Source organism: Beta vulgaris, chromosome 2 (assembly GCF_026745355.1).
Source record: "Beta vulgaris subsp. vulgaris cultivar EL10 chromosome 2, EL10.2, whole genome shotgun sequence".
Classification (NCBI taxonomy): domain Eukaryota; kingdom Viridiplantae; phylum Streptophyta; class Magnoliopsida; order Caryophyllales; family Amaranthaceae; genus Beta; species Beta vulgaris.
In genome coordinates, this window is record NC_079203.1 from 55,290,984 (window position 1) to 55,308,274 (window position 17,291).

Below are 17,291 nucleotides of genomic sequence, written 5' to 3' on the forward strand. Positions count from 1 at the left end.
TCCCATGATGAGAGATGGGAGTGAATTTGCGGACCAGTGTTCTGAGATCTCTTCCCAAACAGTAGCTCTTTCGTTGATTGAGCATGGGCAGTAGACATTGATTAGTATGCAATCAAAATTTAGCTTTGGAAAGAAGCCCTTTAGGGCTATCCAGTGGCGATGGGTTGACACTGAGTGAACAGTGAACTGCTTGGAGTTCCATATCGATATTAGTCCACCTGAGTTCCCCATTGAAGGAGAAAAGGTCCAGTTGATCTCAGGAGACTTCCAGAAGGTTTGGATGGTCTTTGTTGATACATCCTCCAATTTTGATTCTTGAATAAATATGAAGGCTGGATCATGAGTTGAGATTAGTTTCCTGAGAGCGGTTTTTTTAACTCGGGCTCCAAGTCCCCTTATATTCCAAGAGATCGCAGACATTATATGTTTTGTTTTGAAGTGAGCGCAAGTGAAATTAAGCATTATTGGTTGCCCAATTTTGCTTTTGACTCTCAAGGATCTGCTCAATTCTTTCTCTCAGTTCACTCATAGTACCGTTGTATGATAGGCCAAGAACCTTAGCCATTGCAATAATATCATCAGATTGTATGGAATTAGTGTTGCTTTCTGTGGGAGATGTGGTGAGTGGTTCACACTTTTTGCATTTCGCCATGTGTTTCAATTTTCTCTTTTTTTGCAGCTTCTTTTTTCTTTTTTGAATTTGGGCTACTTTGAACTGAATGGGTATGCGATCCTCGAATCCAGGAGGGAAGAGCGGGCCAGAGCTAATTGATGAATCTCCAGTGGAAGTGGATGAAGAGTTGGGCCTCTTGTGGCGCATCAAGGGTCCAAAATTGTTTTTTAGAGGGATAGGGCTTGATGTGTTTTGTTTTGAGGGTGAGAGATTGATCTGAATGTTGGTAGTGTTGTAATTGTTTATTGGGCTAATGTGGGTAGGCCTTTTTGGTGGGTTTTTTTGACATGTGTTTTCACTGGTGATTGTGAAAGGCGGCTGGATAGGATGGGGGGATGATGGATTGGGATTTGACCTTTCTGACATTAAATGATTGGGATACCAAGGGCTGACATTGGGTATTGCGTCATTAAATCCCCCACTCATTATTGGGGTGGTTGGAAAGGTCACATGTGGGGGCAATTCATAGGGAAAAGAAACATTTTCACCCAAGAGTGACTGTTCATCTGGCTGATTTTTGCCGTTAGAGACAGGATGATTTTTGTTTGTATCGTCATGTGGAGGTGATTTTTCGTTAGATGTGGGCGTACCTGGTGATGTGGCTTTTGGATTTTGCTGAGTGTTGTAACTGGGCTTTGACCTTCCATCTTGATGCACTCCATGCCATTGCATCTTTTTTTCGGAGACAAACACTTCATAGTTTTTCCCATCTATCTCCATGGATAATTTACAGCTTATGTCGAATAGACAATCAGTATATATGAGGACTTGTGCATATTCAAAACCTTTATAATCAACTGAAATGACTCTCCCAAGCACACATCCAATGTTATAAAAGTTTTCATAGCCCCACGCTATGAGAGGGACCCCGTAAATAGTTACCCATGTTTCTCTCCATAGTGTGGCGCTTTGATCATTGACATTTGTAATGACCATAAACCATTGCATGAGCCATTTGCTTTCCATCATTCTTTTTTTATCCTCAAATGTTTCGAAAATCAGAAGGTGTTGCATGCCACCCATTGGTTTGATTGTGAGGCAATTGACCCCCTCAGATAAAATTGTGTTGAGAAGTGACTCTGAGGTTTGTGATGATGCTGCTATTGCAATTGCGCTTCTTTGCAACATTTCAACATTTTCCTCGCATTTGCTTCCTTTCAATGCTGCAGCAATGTCACTGTCAATTTCTATTTCTTTTAATGACTTGCGTATGTTTTCTGTGTCTTCTCCCAGTGCTCTTGAGTTCATAATTCTGAATTTTGATGGTTTAGGTATGGAGGTGATTGGTTTTGGTTGGCTGTTGTTGAGAGTGGCTTGGTTCAAGGTTGGTTGTGGGTGGTTGTTTGTGGTTTTGGTTTTGGCTTGATCTGTTGTTGGGTTAGGTGATGATGCTATTTCCTTGAAGGAACGATTGTCACGTAGTGACATTTGGGCTTCTCTTTGTGCATTTTGTTTCACATACAGTGGCTTTGCATGATGTTTGTTTGAAGCATGTGGGAATGAATAGCTTTGTTTGGTTTGACTGGTACCCATATCTTTCTTGGCTGGGAAGACAGAGATGGCTTTGTTTTCTATTATTCTCCCATTTTCATCTCTTACTGCTGTTGCTAAGGATTGAGGGAAATAAAATTGGACAAAGGCAAATTTGTGAGTTGGGTATTTTTGGAAGGTTGGTATGCTTACATTTGCTATGGCTCCATGACTTCTGAAGACTTGTGCAATGTCGGAGATGGTGATTGACAATGGCAGAATTTCACGAAGCAGGTTCTTAAGGCTATGGGTTGATGGGGTTTGGATTTTCTCCTTGAAACAACAGTCCATTGATGTTCTTGGTCTCTCTCCTCTCCTCTCTCTCTCTCTCTCTCTAGACATCAGAACTTATGTTGTCCTTAGGATTTGTTGTGAGTTTAATGATTTTATAAATAAAAACTGAAAGTTTGCACTTTTTATTAGGAATTCTTGAAAATAATAGCTTGCTTGTAAGTGGTTGTTTTACATCGAACATTGTAGGTTTGTAATACTATGTGACGGAGGGAGTAAAAATGAAGTACGTACTATATTATGTTTGAAGTTTGAACTACCAAAAATGAAGTAATCACTATATTATGAGACGAAGGGAGTAATATTGTATTTCCTAGCTCTTACATATATAATTTTTGGTTCCAACTTCTTTTTGTTTAATAAGAAGAAGTGGTACGTTGGATTAGAAATTCGCATAGGTTATCAATCCGGTGATGTTTTAGGTAAGGGTAAAGAGAAGTCTCATTTAAGTCTTCTAGCTTAGTTTAATAAGGCTATGTTTAGTTCACCTGAAATTTTCTGATCTGAACTTATCTGATCTGATCTGAACTTATTTTTTCTGATCTGATCTGATCTGAACTGATCTGATAACAAGATCTTATCTTTTAGATTTTTCTCAATATATAAGAAAAATATAGTCATGTGGGTCTTGTTTGATCGTCTCAATGAGTACTTTATTAATATTCAATTACTATAATTTTTACTAATATGTAATGAAAGATATAGTGATTTTTAAATATAAGCATAATCTGAACTGATCTGATCTGATCTGATTAGATCTGAAATAAGCAAAAATAAGGTGAACTTAACATAGCCTAAGTGTAGTCAAGTTCAAAGTTGTTGTGAGATACAAACTACTATAAGACCAAACTTTGGTTGCCATAACTTAGGTTCTGAATATATACTTGTATCGTTTCATAAATAATGAAAGTTGTCTTATTTGTCAGTTTCACATAATTAATTACTTATCGGGCAATGGATGCTATTTGTGGGGGGTGTTCGGCAATTTACTGTGGGCTATTTAAATTCCCTAATTCATTCAGCTGGTTTATTGGTTGTTTAATTATTTTTTGTCCAAAAAAGTACTCCCTCCATTTCCTAAAGATCTTCCAACTTACTGTTCCTACAGATACCAAGGAAAATCAAGTTGTGTGGGGCATGGTGTGAGTAAAGTAGGAGAGAGAAAGGGGTGAAGATAAATAAACAAATAAAAAGGTGTTAAAGTAGGAGAGAGAAGGGGAGTAAAATTGAATTAATAATGTAATGGTAGACCATATGATAGTGACATGAGAGGGTAAATAGGAAAATTTGTTTTGCCAAATAAGGAATAAAGCAAAAGAGGGAAAATCTTTTGGAAACACCCTTAAACGGAAAGAGGGAAGATCTTTAGGAAACGGAAGGAGTATTTGCTAAAATATTTGTTAGTAATGGTTGTCAATGGAAGCAAATTGAATGTAAAAGTTAAAAGCAAACAAAAAAAAAGCTACTAAACCCAATTTTAGATTGAAAATTTAGGTTTCAAGTAATCAAAGATCCATTATTTACCAGTTTTTTGTTGATAAATCCACATAAAAGTCATTCACCAGATACCTTAATTTTTTCCTTATTATTGAATCCCTCTTATTTTGTCCGTCTTCTTATTTTCTTAAAAATTGCGCTCCTAACTATCTTGTTTAAAAATTTATGCAGAAATAAGTTATATGGTCTACAATAACGTATTCTTGTCCGAGGATTATGCAGTGGTTGATCAATGACATTGCAATATACAAACCACCATTAATAAGCAATTTAAAATCGTACACTTTAATTTAGTACTAAGCTTGTATCAGCGCAACCCATGTTTTTTTATGAGTTGAACAATTAACCTTTATCTAATGCTAATTGTTGTAATCTATTTTAATGTTGTTCCACGTTCATCCGACATCGATCATTGCAGTTGATGTTTAAATTAAATCGCTCGAGTTGAATACAAATATTGTAAAGTTTTTGGACCATAGAGATTCACGATCCAACTCAACCCCATTTTCGTAATGCGAGAAAGTTGGGAAACGGTCTATGACTTATTGAGATCCCACGAGCAAGTAGCAACAAATATATATTGGTGTAAGCAAGGTGGTTTTTTAGATTCTCGTGGTCCTGTTCTTATAATAAAATGAGGTTTCTATTGTAAGTGAAAGCGTGATTTGGGAAATTTTGGTAAAGAGGTATAAATAACATAAGAGAGAAAAAACAATATTCATTGTAACTGAGAAAAAAATCACATGTTTTCCGGCCGGGATTAAGCTCAATATTGGCCCCTACAAAACGTGGCCCTATGCTGTATACATTTATGCAACATGCCAAAATCTGGCCCTGGTGTAAGTATTGTCCTATAATGTACATAAGAAGGGGATCGGAATAAACAACTTAACAAGTTTGAGAAGTTATTCCTCTTATGGCTAATTGTTTTAAGATGGAACCTCCATTGGATTTGTAAGTTGTCAAATCTTTCTTCCATTAACGAGTCTAAATATATGTCTTAAACTCCTAATTAAGCTACTGCAAAAAAAAGGCATAAGCTGATATATAAACAAACATAAACTGATGAAACATATGCATATTTTGATACCTTAGAATAATACAAACAAGCCTTAAACTGACATAAAAAATGTAATAGAACGAAACTTATTTAGGTCATTATAACGACTGAGACGTTTTTCCTTTTTATTTCATCAAACTATAAACTTTCACCTCGATTATTATACCAAGTTAGGATAGTGTGTGATTTAAAGAAAATCATTTAGATCCCAAGCCACTACTATCAAGTTAATTTAGGAATTATTGGAATTTCCAATTCTCAATTTAACAGTTAGATTAGCATCTTGGAAAAAAAAATAAGGGTACATTTTGTGAACTTATTTTTGTTATAGTGAAGTTTTGGAATCTAATTAAACAAGGAAAATGGAAAACTGAAACTTATCCTAATCCAAAGAATCTATGTCTTTTTGGAAAAATTGATATATATAAGACAAATGAGGTTGTTGGTTGTTATAATTCGTACATAGAGATTTAATATTTTAAAAAATAGCATTTCACAAAAATACATATAAGTCATGTATAGTCCATTATTTGTTCTTTCATTTTGGTGTTTGTGCATTAGTCCATTACTCCATTAATTTATGCACATGCGTCACTAATTATTTGTACAAGTTAAATTTGTTTTTCATCTATTAAACAAAATAAAAACATTGTTTCTGCTAAAAGTACCTTAAAAATTCTCCTACTAAATTTGGAAGAAAACAGGGGGTGGGTGGGTTCAGCAATATCAGGTTTTGTTCCACAAGTCAACAAACAACGCTTAGATTATAAGCATCTTAAGGACAGTAATAAGATTAATTAATTAAAACTGAGAAGTTAGCAACTTGCTTCCTTTTTCAAAGCATAAAGTGTAAAAGAGTTTGTTAAGTATAGTGATGATTATAAAGCACCTGCACCCTTCTTGAAACCAACAATACAAAGGTAAGTAGTAATACTTCTATATAGGAGGATGATAAAGATTGATGTTTGGGAAGGAGTTTACCGACTGGACTTGGCGTGAGTGGTTAAGGTTCTCTCGCTTCTTAACTAATATTTCGTGTTCGAGTCTTGGGTATGACAAAAATCTTAGTTGGGAGGGATGTTGTCCTTTGAGGTACCCATGCAAACTGTTACGAAAGATTAGTCCACTCGTCCAAAGCGGTGGGAAATATTTCGTAGTAGGACAAAAAAAAAAAAATATATAGGAGGATGATAAAGATTGATGGTTGGAAATGATTATATTTTTGAGTCGTTTAGGAGATAATATGGAAGACTTAGGAAAAATTTGTATCTTTTTGTTGCAATGAAAAAAAATTTATATATCCACTAAGTATTTACTCATATAAAGTAGACTTTAATAATACTTTGTGTTTCATATGGATAACTTACCTAACGAATAGGTGTTAGCTTTGTCCGAAAAATCAAAAGGTGTCTTAATATTGTCCCTTTTCCTTTAAAAAATATTCTTGCTCACATTTTATTATTTAGAAATCAAACAAAGGCATAGAGACTAAGAAATTGAAACTTGGTTGTTATAGTGTTACACACTATTTCCGCCTCACAATACATGCACTATTTGTTTTTTCACGCACTTCAATACTCTTCTTTCGACAATAATATCTTTGATTGTGTATAGGTTAAAATTGTAGAAAGATTGATATTTGAAATCCTTGCATTGAGACGAATTTAACAAGATCTCACTTGACTATATTTCTTCTTACATAATTTTGAGAAAAAGATTATCGAAGTTGGTTGATGAAAAGTGCCAAAATGAAAAATGATGCATGTATTATGCAATGGAGGAAGTATAAGAAATGTAGCTTAGCTTGGTAATAAATTGATAATATCATGACATTATAAGTAAGAGGTCACAGAACCAAAACTTCTTATGCTAATCTTTTAATCAATTTTATGGATATAGATACTTTACCTACAAAACTATCCTTAGATGACAACTAATTAAAAATAAACTAGTTATTAGGCCCGGGCTATGCCCCGGGTAAGAAAAAATTCATTTATTAATATTGTACTTTGATATGATATCACTAAGTACAACTTGGTCTAGTGGTTAAAACTTTAGTACATGAACTTGAGGTCATGGGATCAAAACCTATACTATGCAATTTCTAATTTTTTTCATTGTACATGGATTACATGAACTAAAACGCTCTAGAGAAAGCGCCACGTGACACCGTTCCTGATTTACGCACGCCTTTTAATATATTAGTATAGATGAACACAAATGGTTTTTATAATACAGTAACAACCTTATTTGTAGTTCCCCCAAAATTATATCATCGGAATCTGCCACTAACAAATTGTTTATCTGACATTTATTAATTAATCAAGTATCATATGGGTAAGAGCAGAGAGGCAACAGCTGACAATTATCACTGGATAACATAACATAGCCTGAGGCAGCGAGGCTGCAGCTGACAATGGCTATCCTTTCCTTGGTATCGACTATCGTATACTAAGCTTTGCATGAAAGGAGGTGAGGGATTTGTTTATCGCTTATATTCCCTCCGATTTTTATTAGTTTATTCGTCTTTTTAATAACGTTTTAGCATGTTGTGGGGTATAAAAAAAAAGAGAAATTATTATTTTATGTTAAAATTGAATATATGTTTAATGGAAAGCTAGTGGTCTCATTCCAAAAATAGAAACTAAAGAAATGAATAAACTAATAAGGGACATCTTAAAAGGAATACGGCTAAACTAATGAAGACCGGGGGTAGACGAGTAGTACATAGTAATAAAGCTTTTGAAATCATAAAAACGTGACAAATATAGTCTTTTTTTTCTCTAATGAAAAAGATAGTTTTTATTAATTGAAAGACATACGACATCTATAGTCAATAATATAAAAAGTTGAAACAAAACCTAATTTAATTAAATAAAGTTCATCTACGACAGTAATAAATCATATTTGACAATACAACATACCTCCCCTTATGTTTGCTGAATTATGCAGCTTTCTGTGGGAGTGTCTATCATTCTGACATAGTTTTGAGAAGGAATCTCTTTATTAGTCTGGGTAGATTAGATAGCGTACGGAAATTCAATAGTCATTGCAAATTTGTACAACAAACCATCAATAAACTATATCTTTGCAACAACCCGTAAAAACTGAATTTCAAACTCCCATAAGAGGAGAATAACAGATCAAACTCTAAACTCCCACTAGTGGAGACAAAAAACCCTAATAATTGAGTAAAAAACTCTCCAACACGAAGATAAAAAAGAGGATTATAATTGACGAAAACTAGGAAAAATAGTACATAGAAGTATAATTTGTGGCAGTCCTTACCTAGCTAAAGAAAGACTAGGGGTTTATTAGCGAGAGAAAGGCAGCTAGAATTTAAATATTAGCTTGATCTTAAATTTTCGTAAATTTTATCTCACAATTCGTTCGTGATATAGTTGATTGATATGCTATACATATGAATTCAACAAAAATACCATCATCACTACATTCTTTTTTCCTCCGTTTTCAAATAAATTATAAAAAAGTTCCTTGGTTTTTTTAATTCAATTTTCATAATATATTTCGATGTGTATTTTCAAAATATGATTTTTTTATTTAGATTATTAATGGTAACATGTGTTTTATGGAGACTTTAAAAAATAATCAATCAATTCTCTTGTGGACAAAGAGAGTATATACAGCATTAGTCAACAATGGTGGTAAATATTGTACATCCATTTTTACAAGTCACAATTGGTATGAATGATAGAACAATACTTAGGATTGTTTTACTTTTATACATGCTAATGAAAGACAACGATAGAAAATGAAAGTGTTTGTTCGGCAAAAGTATATGTTAGAAGTTTTTTTTTTTTATCACGACTAGTTGTCCGATATAAATTGCTAAAACTTATTTGTTGAAGTAGCTTTCGAAATAAACCAATACTTAGATTAGTAAAAATAAAGGAGCAAAGCAAGATACTAGAAAAAGCTTTATAAACTTATTGAATAAAATACCGTTATAAGCATATTTTGATGCTAAATGAAATCCAACTCAGAATTTTTTTCTTAATTACCAAGTATCTCTAATGAGTATGTAGTATTAATGTGTTATGCACTACATAAATCAATAATGTAAATTTGTACTTGCACAATGAGCTATTGTCAATAATAAGGACCTTTTATCTTTACATCTATAAAAGAGGTCTCCCATCTATAATTAAAATTTACAAGTGTGCTATAGAAAGGGATTCACAACAGAACTTTCAACAATCATAATTGTTCACACTGAGTTAGGAGTATGGTACTCACCAAAAAAAAGAAGTTAATTAGGAGAATGGTCCAATATATATAATGATTCGCATTTATACCGGTAATTGAGTGTGCAATGTTGCAACTTTTTGCAAGAATACGAGCTCGTTTGATTCACCTAAAATTACATTGAAATTTTTTAGGAAGTATAAAATAGAATAGTTGTTTAGTATGCAGGAAATAGGAAATTCACGAGAAATAGAATTTTCAAGGTAATGACAATTCCTATGAAGCGTAGGAAATTAATCAATGGTATATTTTTTTATTGGTAATCTAGCTCCTCTCCACAATCGTGTTAAGAATTCTTTGTTAAGCTTGCACCTCTCCACAACCAAGACTAGCTTCGCCCCTGCTAAAGAGCAAGCATATTTAATTGTTCAACAAAGGGACAATGGGGTTGTTTTGGAGTAAATTTTGCTAAATAATTGTGACATAAACAAATCTATCCCGAGTATCGGAACATATTTATGTGCAAGTTTGCTTACGGAAGGATCTGAACTAACAAGACAATGGACTACGAATCCACCACGCATGACGGCATGGTAGTGCTATATTGCGTTACTAAGAAGCACTATATTTAATTCTAAGCACTAATACATAGATTTAAAGCATCATACAAGTACAACCAATCAATTATCAATGGAAGAAATGTTTACTATTCTTTTCTATTGAAATTCAATACTCCATTAGAAGACTGAAAATGGTTTACTAACAGCTCTCATTCAAATCACTAGGGCTAATTAAGGTTGATTTACCCCGAAAAACCGTATGAAAGCTCGGCCAACTTTTTCGGGTCTACTTCGATTTTTAGTTTTTTGTGATGGGTTTTGGACACCTGAAATTGAAATTATAGTTTTGAATTTGGCCTGCTTCAATTTTGACTCGAAAAATCCACTTCATTTATCATTTATTGAGTAATTGTCAGATTTTCAATTTTCAAAATTAATATATACACCCTCTTTTCACCCCTCTATTTTGAACCCCCATATCTAAAAATAGCCCGATTAAATTTTATTTAACAAATAGTTTATTACTTCTTATATATTTATACACTCTTGCTCACCACCTTTATGTCTTCGTGGCTACCATCTTTTATCAATAATCATGTAAACCTATCACATTCATAGTTCTATTAACATATGTAATTACTGAAAAATAACAGCTTAGGTCTAAATATTATGGGCAGTCATGTAACATAATTTGTAGTACTTCATAATTTTTCAAGGGCGAAAACATTCTATATAATCTTCACAAAAATATTGAGAGGTGATGCAAAATCAGAGAACAGAACACAAAATTGAAGTACAAAATGATATACATTCATTCACATTAATGATTGCCAACAAAATGGGTTGAACAAGAGACTTACATACTTACATTGTAGATCGGCAAAACCTAACAGCTGCTAGTTATATCTACAGGTCTTTTTTTCTTTTAACCATATTTTCTTGGCCAGGAAAAAAGGAATACAAAAGAAATAAAGCAAAATGGACCATAATCAATCATTTTCCTCCTCAGTGGACATGAAAGCAGAATCCTGAAGATCTAGACTGCCATATGTATGCTCAACAGCACCTGAAGAAGTGGAGTTGATCTTCAAGCTAACAGCTCTTGACGATCTTCCAGAAACTGAAGATAATCCCACCGCTGCAAAGCTGTTAACCATGGCATTGACATCGCTGATTCCACTGTAGAGACCTCGGCTTCCAGTAACTACGACACCTTGATTTTCCTTGTCATTCAGAACAGAAGGGAAAACACTCATTAGTGAGGCAGAGGGTTGGCTGCTTGAGCCTCCAATCAACAGCCTCAAGGTCTCTCTGGCACCTTTCTCCAACATTGATTCATTCTCAGTCATTATCGGGCCCACCAAATTGGGATATAATGGCGGAATGCTGGAGGCAATACCAGGCCCAGCACTCACCAAGTAGCCTTGGCCTGAAGAGCAAAAGTCAACAACAGGAATGTGCACAATGGGGTCACACATTAGCGGCGTAAAGGTTGGAAGCTGCGTGCTTTGCTTGGAGAAGGAAAGCCGTGTCAAAGGATCGGACAGCAAGGAAGGAAATTCTAGAGACGACCCACTTACCAGGTCAAGTGGGGGAAATTGTGGAAGCATGCTGTGGGTTCCTGTCGCAGGTAAAAGAGTGGAGAGCGGCGGTAGGGAGAAAGGTTCAGAAAATGAGGTGGGGAGATTTGCAATCGATGCCACAGTTGGAGAGGTGCGAGGAGGGCACCAACAGTAGTACGGAGAGAAAAAAGACCCAATGGGAGGGATTTGTGCAGTTACATTTAGAGACTCCGGAAAGCTGCTGTTCCCAAGTGATTCCAAAAAGCCCAATGGAGATGCTGTGTTGGTCGTGAAAGATTCTGTCAGCATGCCCTTCTCAGAAATATCTAGCACAGCTTCAGTCACCAATGAGCTGCCAACAGGAAGAAAGAGATCGCCACGTCGCCTTATTTTCTCTCTCGAGGTACTCCTCATGGATGTAAGAACCCTTGGTGAGCCTTCTTTGAATAAACTGGGCCGTGGACTAAGGCTGCCTTGATACTGTGTGTGCCCTTTCATTGGACCACTACACTGTCTGGTACGCATTAGCCTCACAGATGTTGAGGAAGACTCGGTGTTTTGACCTATTTCATCATTATCTGCTCTTGTGTCGGCCCAGGGAGTAGACAAAGCCTTGGAAGAAGCTCTAAAATTGTTGACACTTGATCCAACAAGATAGGAACGTAGATGAGTTGCAAAGCATTCAAGACGTGATTCACTAATGCCAGTTAGTTCAGCCAATGTTGGTTTCCCCTTCAGCAAATCCTTCATCTGATTCGGCAATGAAATGGGAAACCATATTATCCGCATTGGAACAGAGCATTTAACGAACGAAAAAAAAATCTTCATCCTTTATGAATTTAATACTATAGTTGCACAAATTCTGAACAACAAAAACCAAACAAAAGCAATCCAAAATACCTTCAAAAGCAAGTCATTTCCAAGTAGCATTGATTTCTCAGAGCACCAGAAATAGAAGGCTTCTCCATCAGGAAGCTTCATTATAAACGAACGACCAGACTGATCTGCAGATATTTCCTCAACTATCACAGCAGAACACTCAGAAGTATCACTCAAAGTTGCTAGTCTTTCAGTCTCCCCATTGTCCCCAACAAATGAGAGACGCAAATCAGATGATGGAAGAAGAGTAAGGTTTAAACTTCCCCTGTGACAAGGTAAAGCATACTGAGCTTCAATAAAAAAAAGTTCCAGATCTAGAAAAAAAGACACAGATAACACAAGACCAAGAATCCAGACAGTAAAATCAAACACGAGACAAATGAACATTATAACAAGTAGATTCTGATACATAATCACAGCATGGAAAATGAAAGTATTCGCTATGCGTCAAGAAGTACAAGATTTTTATCAAACTGAATCAGAATATTACCCATTTTAATACGATAAAATTGTGAAATTTCATATTAATTCAACCAGCAATTACTACTGCTACTTATCCACTATTTACTATTGCTAATATTGGGACTTCATGCACAGCAAAAAAAAATGTTCTAGCAAGAGATAGATGTGACACGGAAAGTAGTCTTATGTATAATGTGACGTAATCTCTGGTCTTCATAGGAGACTAAAAGAAATTATGAAAACAACGCTGACAAAATGAGCTTAAAAATAAAACAGACCAGCGGTTACTAATTGCAATTTTTCTCATATAAATAGTAGAAAAAGGCTTACTACGATTAGTTCCTAAGAGATTAATCCAGGGACACTTCAAAATTACCTACAAGGCTACAACTATCAATGCTCTCTAAAGCAACATTGACAAATTCAAGAGCGCACAAGGTCTACAGGCAATAACACCTGGTAGACAGTATCAAGGACACCAAGGTAATTGTAAAAGTTTGTAATATCAATAAAGAAACCGAAATTGATAAAATTAATAATTGATACTATATATAAGACAATTCCACAAAATTGCCCAAAAGAAAACAAGAATCTCAAAGATGATACAGGATCAAAAGAAAAAAGGGTCCTGATACGGAGTGCAGACGAAGCATATTATATATAACGTCAGGGTATGAAACTACCTTCATTTCTTCTTAATTCAGAGATCAATATAGAACGTCCAATTTACCTACAAGCGAAAAGACATTTTCATTTGGAAGGATGAACATTGTCATCATCAATAAAATATAGGATTAGAATCCCCACGTATATTATATAACCATATAAAATCATTCCCAACCACACCAACTGGCCAAAGTTCTATCAGATCATAATTATTGCACCAATACCTCAGATAAGGGTATAGTTTGGGCGGGGTAGGGTAGGGGGAGTCAATTTATCAACCCCTGTTCTTGCAGGCATAGACACCATTTGCATCATACAAACACAAGAAGTAAAGTCATTAAGATAGAAACCAAATGATCATGAGACGTGCATAAAATGATTACGAAAGATTAAAAAAAAAAGTACCAAACATATAAAGTAGCATAGTATATCAATTTCAGATACTATTAGATGCGTTAGTTTACATATAGTGACCATCCAAGCATCCACCTCTGGTTTTTCAAAATCTCACACTTAAAAGTTTGGACCAAAAATTACTAAGCCACTGTGTATAATCACAAACAATACTATGCCAAAACCCCTATGCTAATGAGAAGGCATTGGTCCATATGCCTAACAAACAACTTGATTCTAAAAACTTATTTCACAAAAAAAAAAACACCCAGCTATTCAAGATACAATCAAAAACAGCCCTGCATTACAAATTACTTTACTATTTACAGTTCCTGTCGATTGATAAAGAGCATGTAGGAATACAATCTCAAAGACACTACTAAACCTGGATTTCAACTTATACATGGGCGTAATTCGAACATGTTGATCCCATGAAAACCTCAAGAATCCTGTAAAAACATGAAAACTTCCACATGCATCCATAGACATCAAACATATGAACATAAACAAAGACAAACACACTCCAGACGTTGGTTCTACACAAAATAACATCATCACACTTAAGACAAACACACTCCATACGTTGGTTATACTAGACAACCTAGATCATGAAATTGAGCATGTTTTTAACAGGACACATATACTACCATTATATTAGACCAAATGTAACAACAAAAAAAAAGCCTAGAAAACATCCATTACAAAATGAAAGTACGAAACAAATATGACATACATGTTCAAGAATCATTACGCAAAATCATACAATCCGAATCAAATATATAATCCAAAGACCACTCCATAGATATCATCTCAATGTTCTCCACCTTCCTTACTTTGTTATCACTTCTAGGTAATATCCAGTCAAAATCAAAATCATTATTTCAGTCAAATTATCAGCGAAATTCAACTAACAAGAAGATAAAATAACAAGAACCAAAAAGTCAAGCAAATTTTCAACACTCTTAATCTCAGTCACACAATGTCACAAATCAACAACATCAATATTTCTATAACTTAATCAATATACCTATTAGAAGTCGGACACAGCATTGACCCTTGCTTGACCACCTTCCCCACACGAATGGACACAAGCGGAACACATAAACACCTCGCAAGCAGTCCAACTTCAGAAGTTTCAAAGTGCTGTTCATCAAAAAATACAACAACATTTAGCAAACTAAACAAAATTAAAAAATCCAGCAATTATTACCATACTCTTACATTTCAATTGAAAAAAAAACAGCACCTGACTAAGATGAGAAAGAAGGCGATCTTCAGCAGCACCAGTTGAAGCATTCGCCTTCAACAAAGGCTTCAATCGTTCGTCGGCACGACAAGCTCCCATGTGTTGCACATCTAAAGCCTGAAGCCACTGCAAAAAATTGTTCTCCCTGTCACTTTGTTGAAGCAGAAGATCGCCATTTCCTTCATCTACTAATATCTCGCTCAATCGATCCGCCAAACTTGACGATCCGCTACTCTCACCATTAGCCGTTTGATTTCCAGTGATAGATCCGACGGTTGTACTCGCTTCTTCCGAATCAACGATCTCATCGTCGTTAGATCGTCGGAAAAAATCGTCGTCGCCGTTAATATTGTCGTAATTCATCGATTCTTGCCTCTTAGAGTTCTCCATCGCTTACACAATTATCAAATATTCGAAAACGAAACCCTAACAATCGATTTCTTGGAAATTTAACCAAAAAATGGCGATAAAAAGTCAATCGATTGGTAAATTAACAAATCCAAATCCCTAGATGAAGAGGTGAGATAACAAATGTCAAATTGTAATAAATTTTCCAGAAAAATCTTCGAAATGATGTTCAAGATTGAGAAATTCGTATAAGGGGAAATCGCCGAAAATTATCCAAAAGAAAGCTCAGATGGAGAGGAAGTGATTGGAGAGAGAAAATGAGAAATTTGCATTCAGACCGCAGCCGTTTCCGAATTCCAAAATGAGATGATAAGAGGTGGATAGAGACTGCTACTATATTTATACAAGACAAAAAAAAAGGATGCGGACGCGAAATTGTTGTGAATTAGGGTTCATTTACAGAGGGTTAAATCCGGCGCGTTTCGATTACCTAAGCACACGTTAACGGAGTCGGTCCCAAAAAAAATATTATTACTATTTGTTTATTTTTAGACAGGATTATTACTATTTTCTTATTTCTGTTTTTTTTTCCAAAAAAAAAATATCTAGACATTTCTTTTTTTTGAGGGAATATCTAGACATTTCAAAAGAAAACAAACCCATATCAAAAGAAAATGCAAAAAAAAGCCTAGTAGTCCGTTAGCCACTAGTCAGGCTAGGCTAGGTCCGGCCCGGCGAGATTAGAGAGAGTATGGCTCGGCATCAGCTATCTGCTAGTTTTTTTTTAAAGAGAAATTTCATTAATTAAAGGCTAAACGACATTTACAAAAAGTATTACAGAAAACGATATATAATCAGACAAATCAAAATAAGCCATACAACACAAGACACAACCTATTGTATTTACTAAATCACACAGCTATTAATATACAGGAATGTGAAAACAAACGTCAATATATGTGGAGGAATAAAAGATAATCTCGATATAGAGGACTAAATCAAATATTTGCATTACGTCATATCTTATTTGCAATAATTATAAATTAAAGAGACCTATCCAGTGGCGGATCCAGGAATTGACCCACGTGGGTTCGAAATCATTCGAAAAAAAAACAAGATAAATTAGTTAAAAGTTGCATTACACTTGTCCAAAATTTAAATTACAATCAAAAATTACATTTTAAAAGTAGTAAAATCAATTATGACTCATTATAATTTGTTTATCATCCATTCGTTAAATGGAAAAGTTATCCCATGCAATATTAGTAATTAACACTAACCCAACTTCTCAACTTTCAAACACTTTTTGAAAATAATCCCAACATTGTTTTATCCAGGAACTTTCTCAAAAATAATCCATGCCCTTACTTTTCTTGCATTCTTTAACCATTTTGGATATGTTTTGTGTAGAAAAATAAAGGAGGAATAACACACTTCTAGCTGTTATAACTTGTAAAAATAGTGTAAGAAATGTAAAAGCTACTTATAGCGGTTAGACATATTAAGTTTCAATAAAGAGTCCAAATTGTTTGACAAGATAACATATTTTTTTTGGGAATTTCTCGTAACAATTCAAAGTCGAAATTATTTTCAAATGATAGGTAAAAGTTGAGATTGTTTAGCTAGATTTTCATAACATAAAATGAACAAAATGAGAAAAATATATTTCATAAGACTTAGGCCCTGTTTGGCAATAGCGTTTGAGGTAGCGGTTAGCGGTTGGACAAGATTGAAACGCTACTTAAGAAAATTATGAGTGTTTGGTAAGGTAGTGGTTGTAGTAGCGGGTAGCAGTTGAAGTAGATTATAAGTAGCGGTTGTGGAACGTTACTACAAGTAACGTTTGAGGTTTAGAGGTAGCGGTCTACGAAATAAACCCTATATAATAGCATAAGGTAGAATTATTAACCAATGTTTT

General features: G+C 34.7%; 1 protein-coding gene across 2 annotated transcripts; it reads right to left on the minus strand.

Moving 5' to 3' along the window:
• Positions 1-10,605: 10,605 nt before the first annotated feature.
• LOC104903675 (hypothetical protein) lies at positions 10,606-15,749 on the minus strand. 2 transcript variants are annotated; one of them, XM_010691759.3, is made up of 4 exons: positions 15,026-15,749; positions 14,807-14,922; positions 12,280-12,523; positions 10,606-12,129 (listed from the first exon to the last, which is right to left on the minus strand). In XM_010691759.3, exons 1-4 carry the CDS (start codon positions 15,413-15,415, stop codon positions 10,807-10,809), a joined length of 2,073 nt encoding a protein of 690 aa, XP_010690061.1. In that variant the 5' UTR covers positions 15,416-15,749; the 3' UTR covers positions 10,606-10,806. The 2 variants fall into 2 exon arrangements, with proteins under 2 accessions (XP_010690061.1, XP_048495581.1); XM_048639624.2 differs by lacking the exon at positions 15,026-15,749 and having other exon boundaries at positions 12,280-13,450.
• Positions 15,750-17,291: the final 1,542 nt, after the last annotated feature.

What these genes read in the sequence shown, in the direction of transcription:
- LOC104903675 (XM_010691759.3), bottom strand. Translation starts at nt 15,415, where the DNA reads ATGGAGAACTCTAAGAGGCAAGAATCGATGAATTACGACAATATTAAC. An exon ending in TTCTTTCTCATCTTAGTCAG is followed by an intron (nt 14,923 to 15,025) that starts GTGCTGTTTTTT and finishes TTTGATGAACAG; the next exon opens with CACTTTGAAACTTCTGAAGT. An exon ending in CTGTGTCCGACTTCTAATAG is followed by an intron (nt 12,524 to 14,806) that starts GTATATTGATTA and finishes ACCTTGTCACAG; the next exon opens with GGGAAGTTTAAACCTTACTC.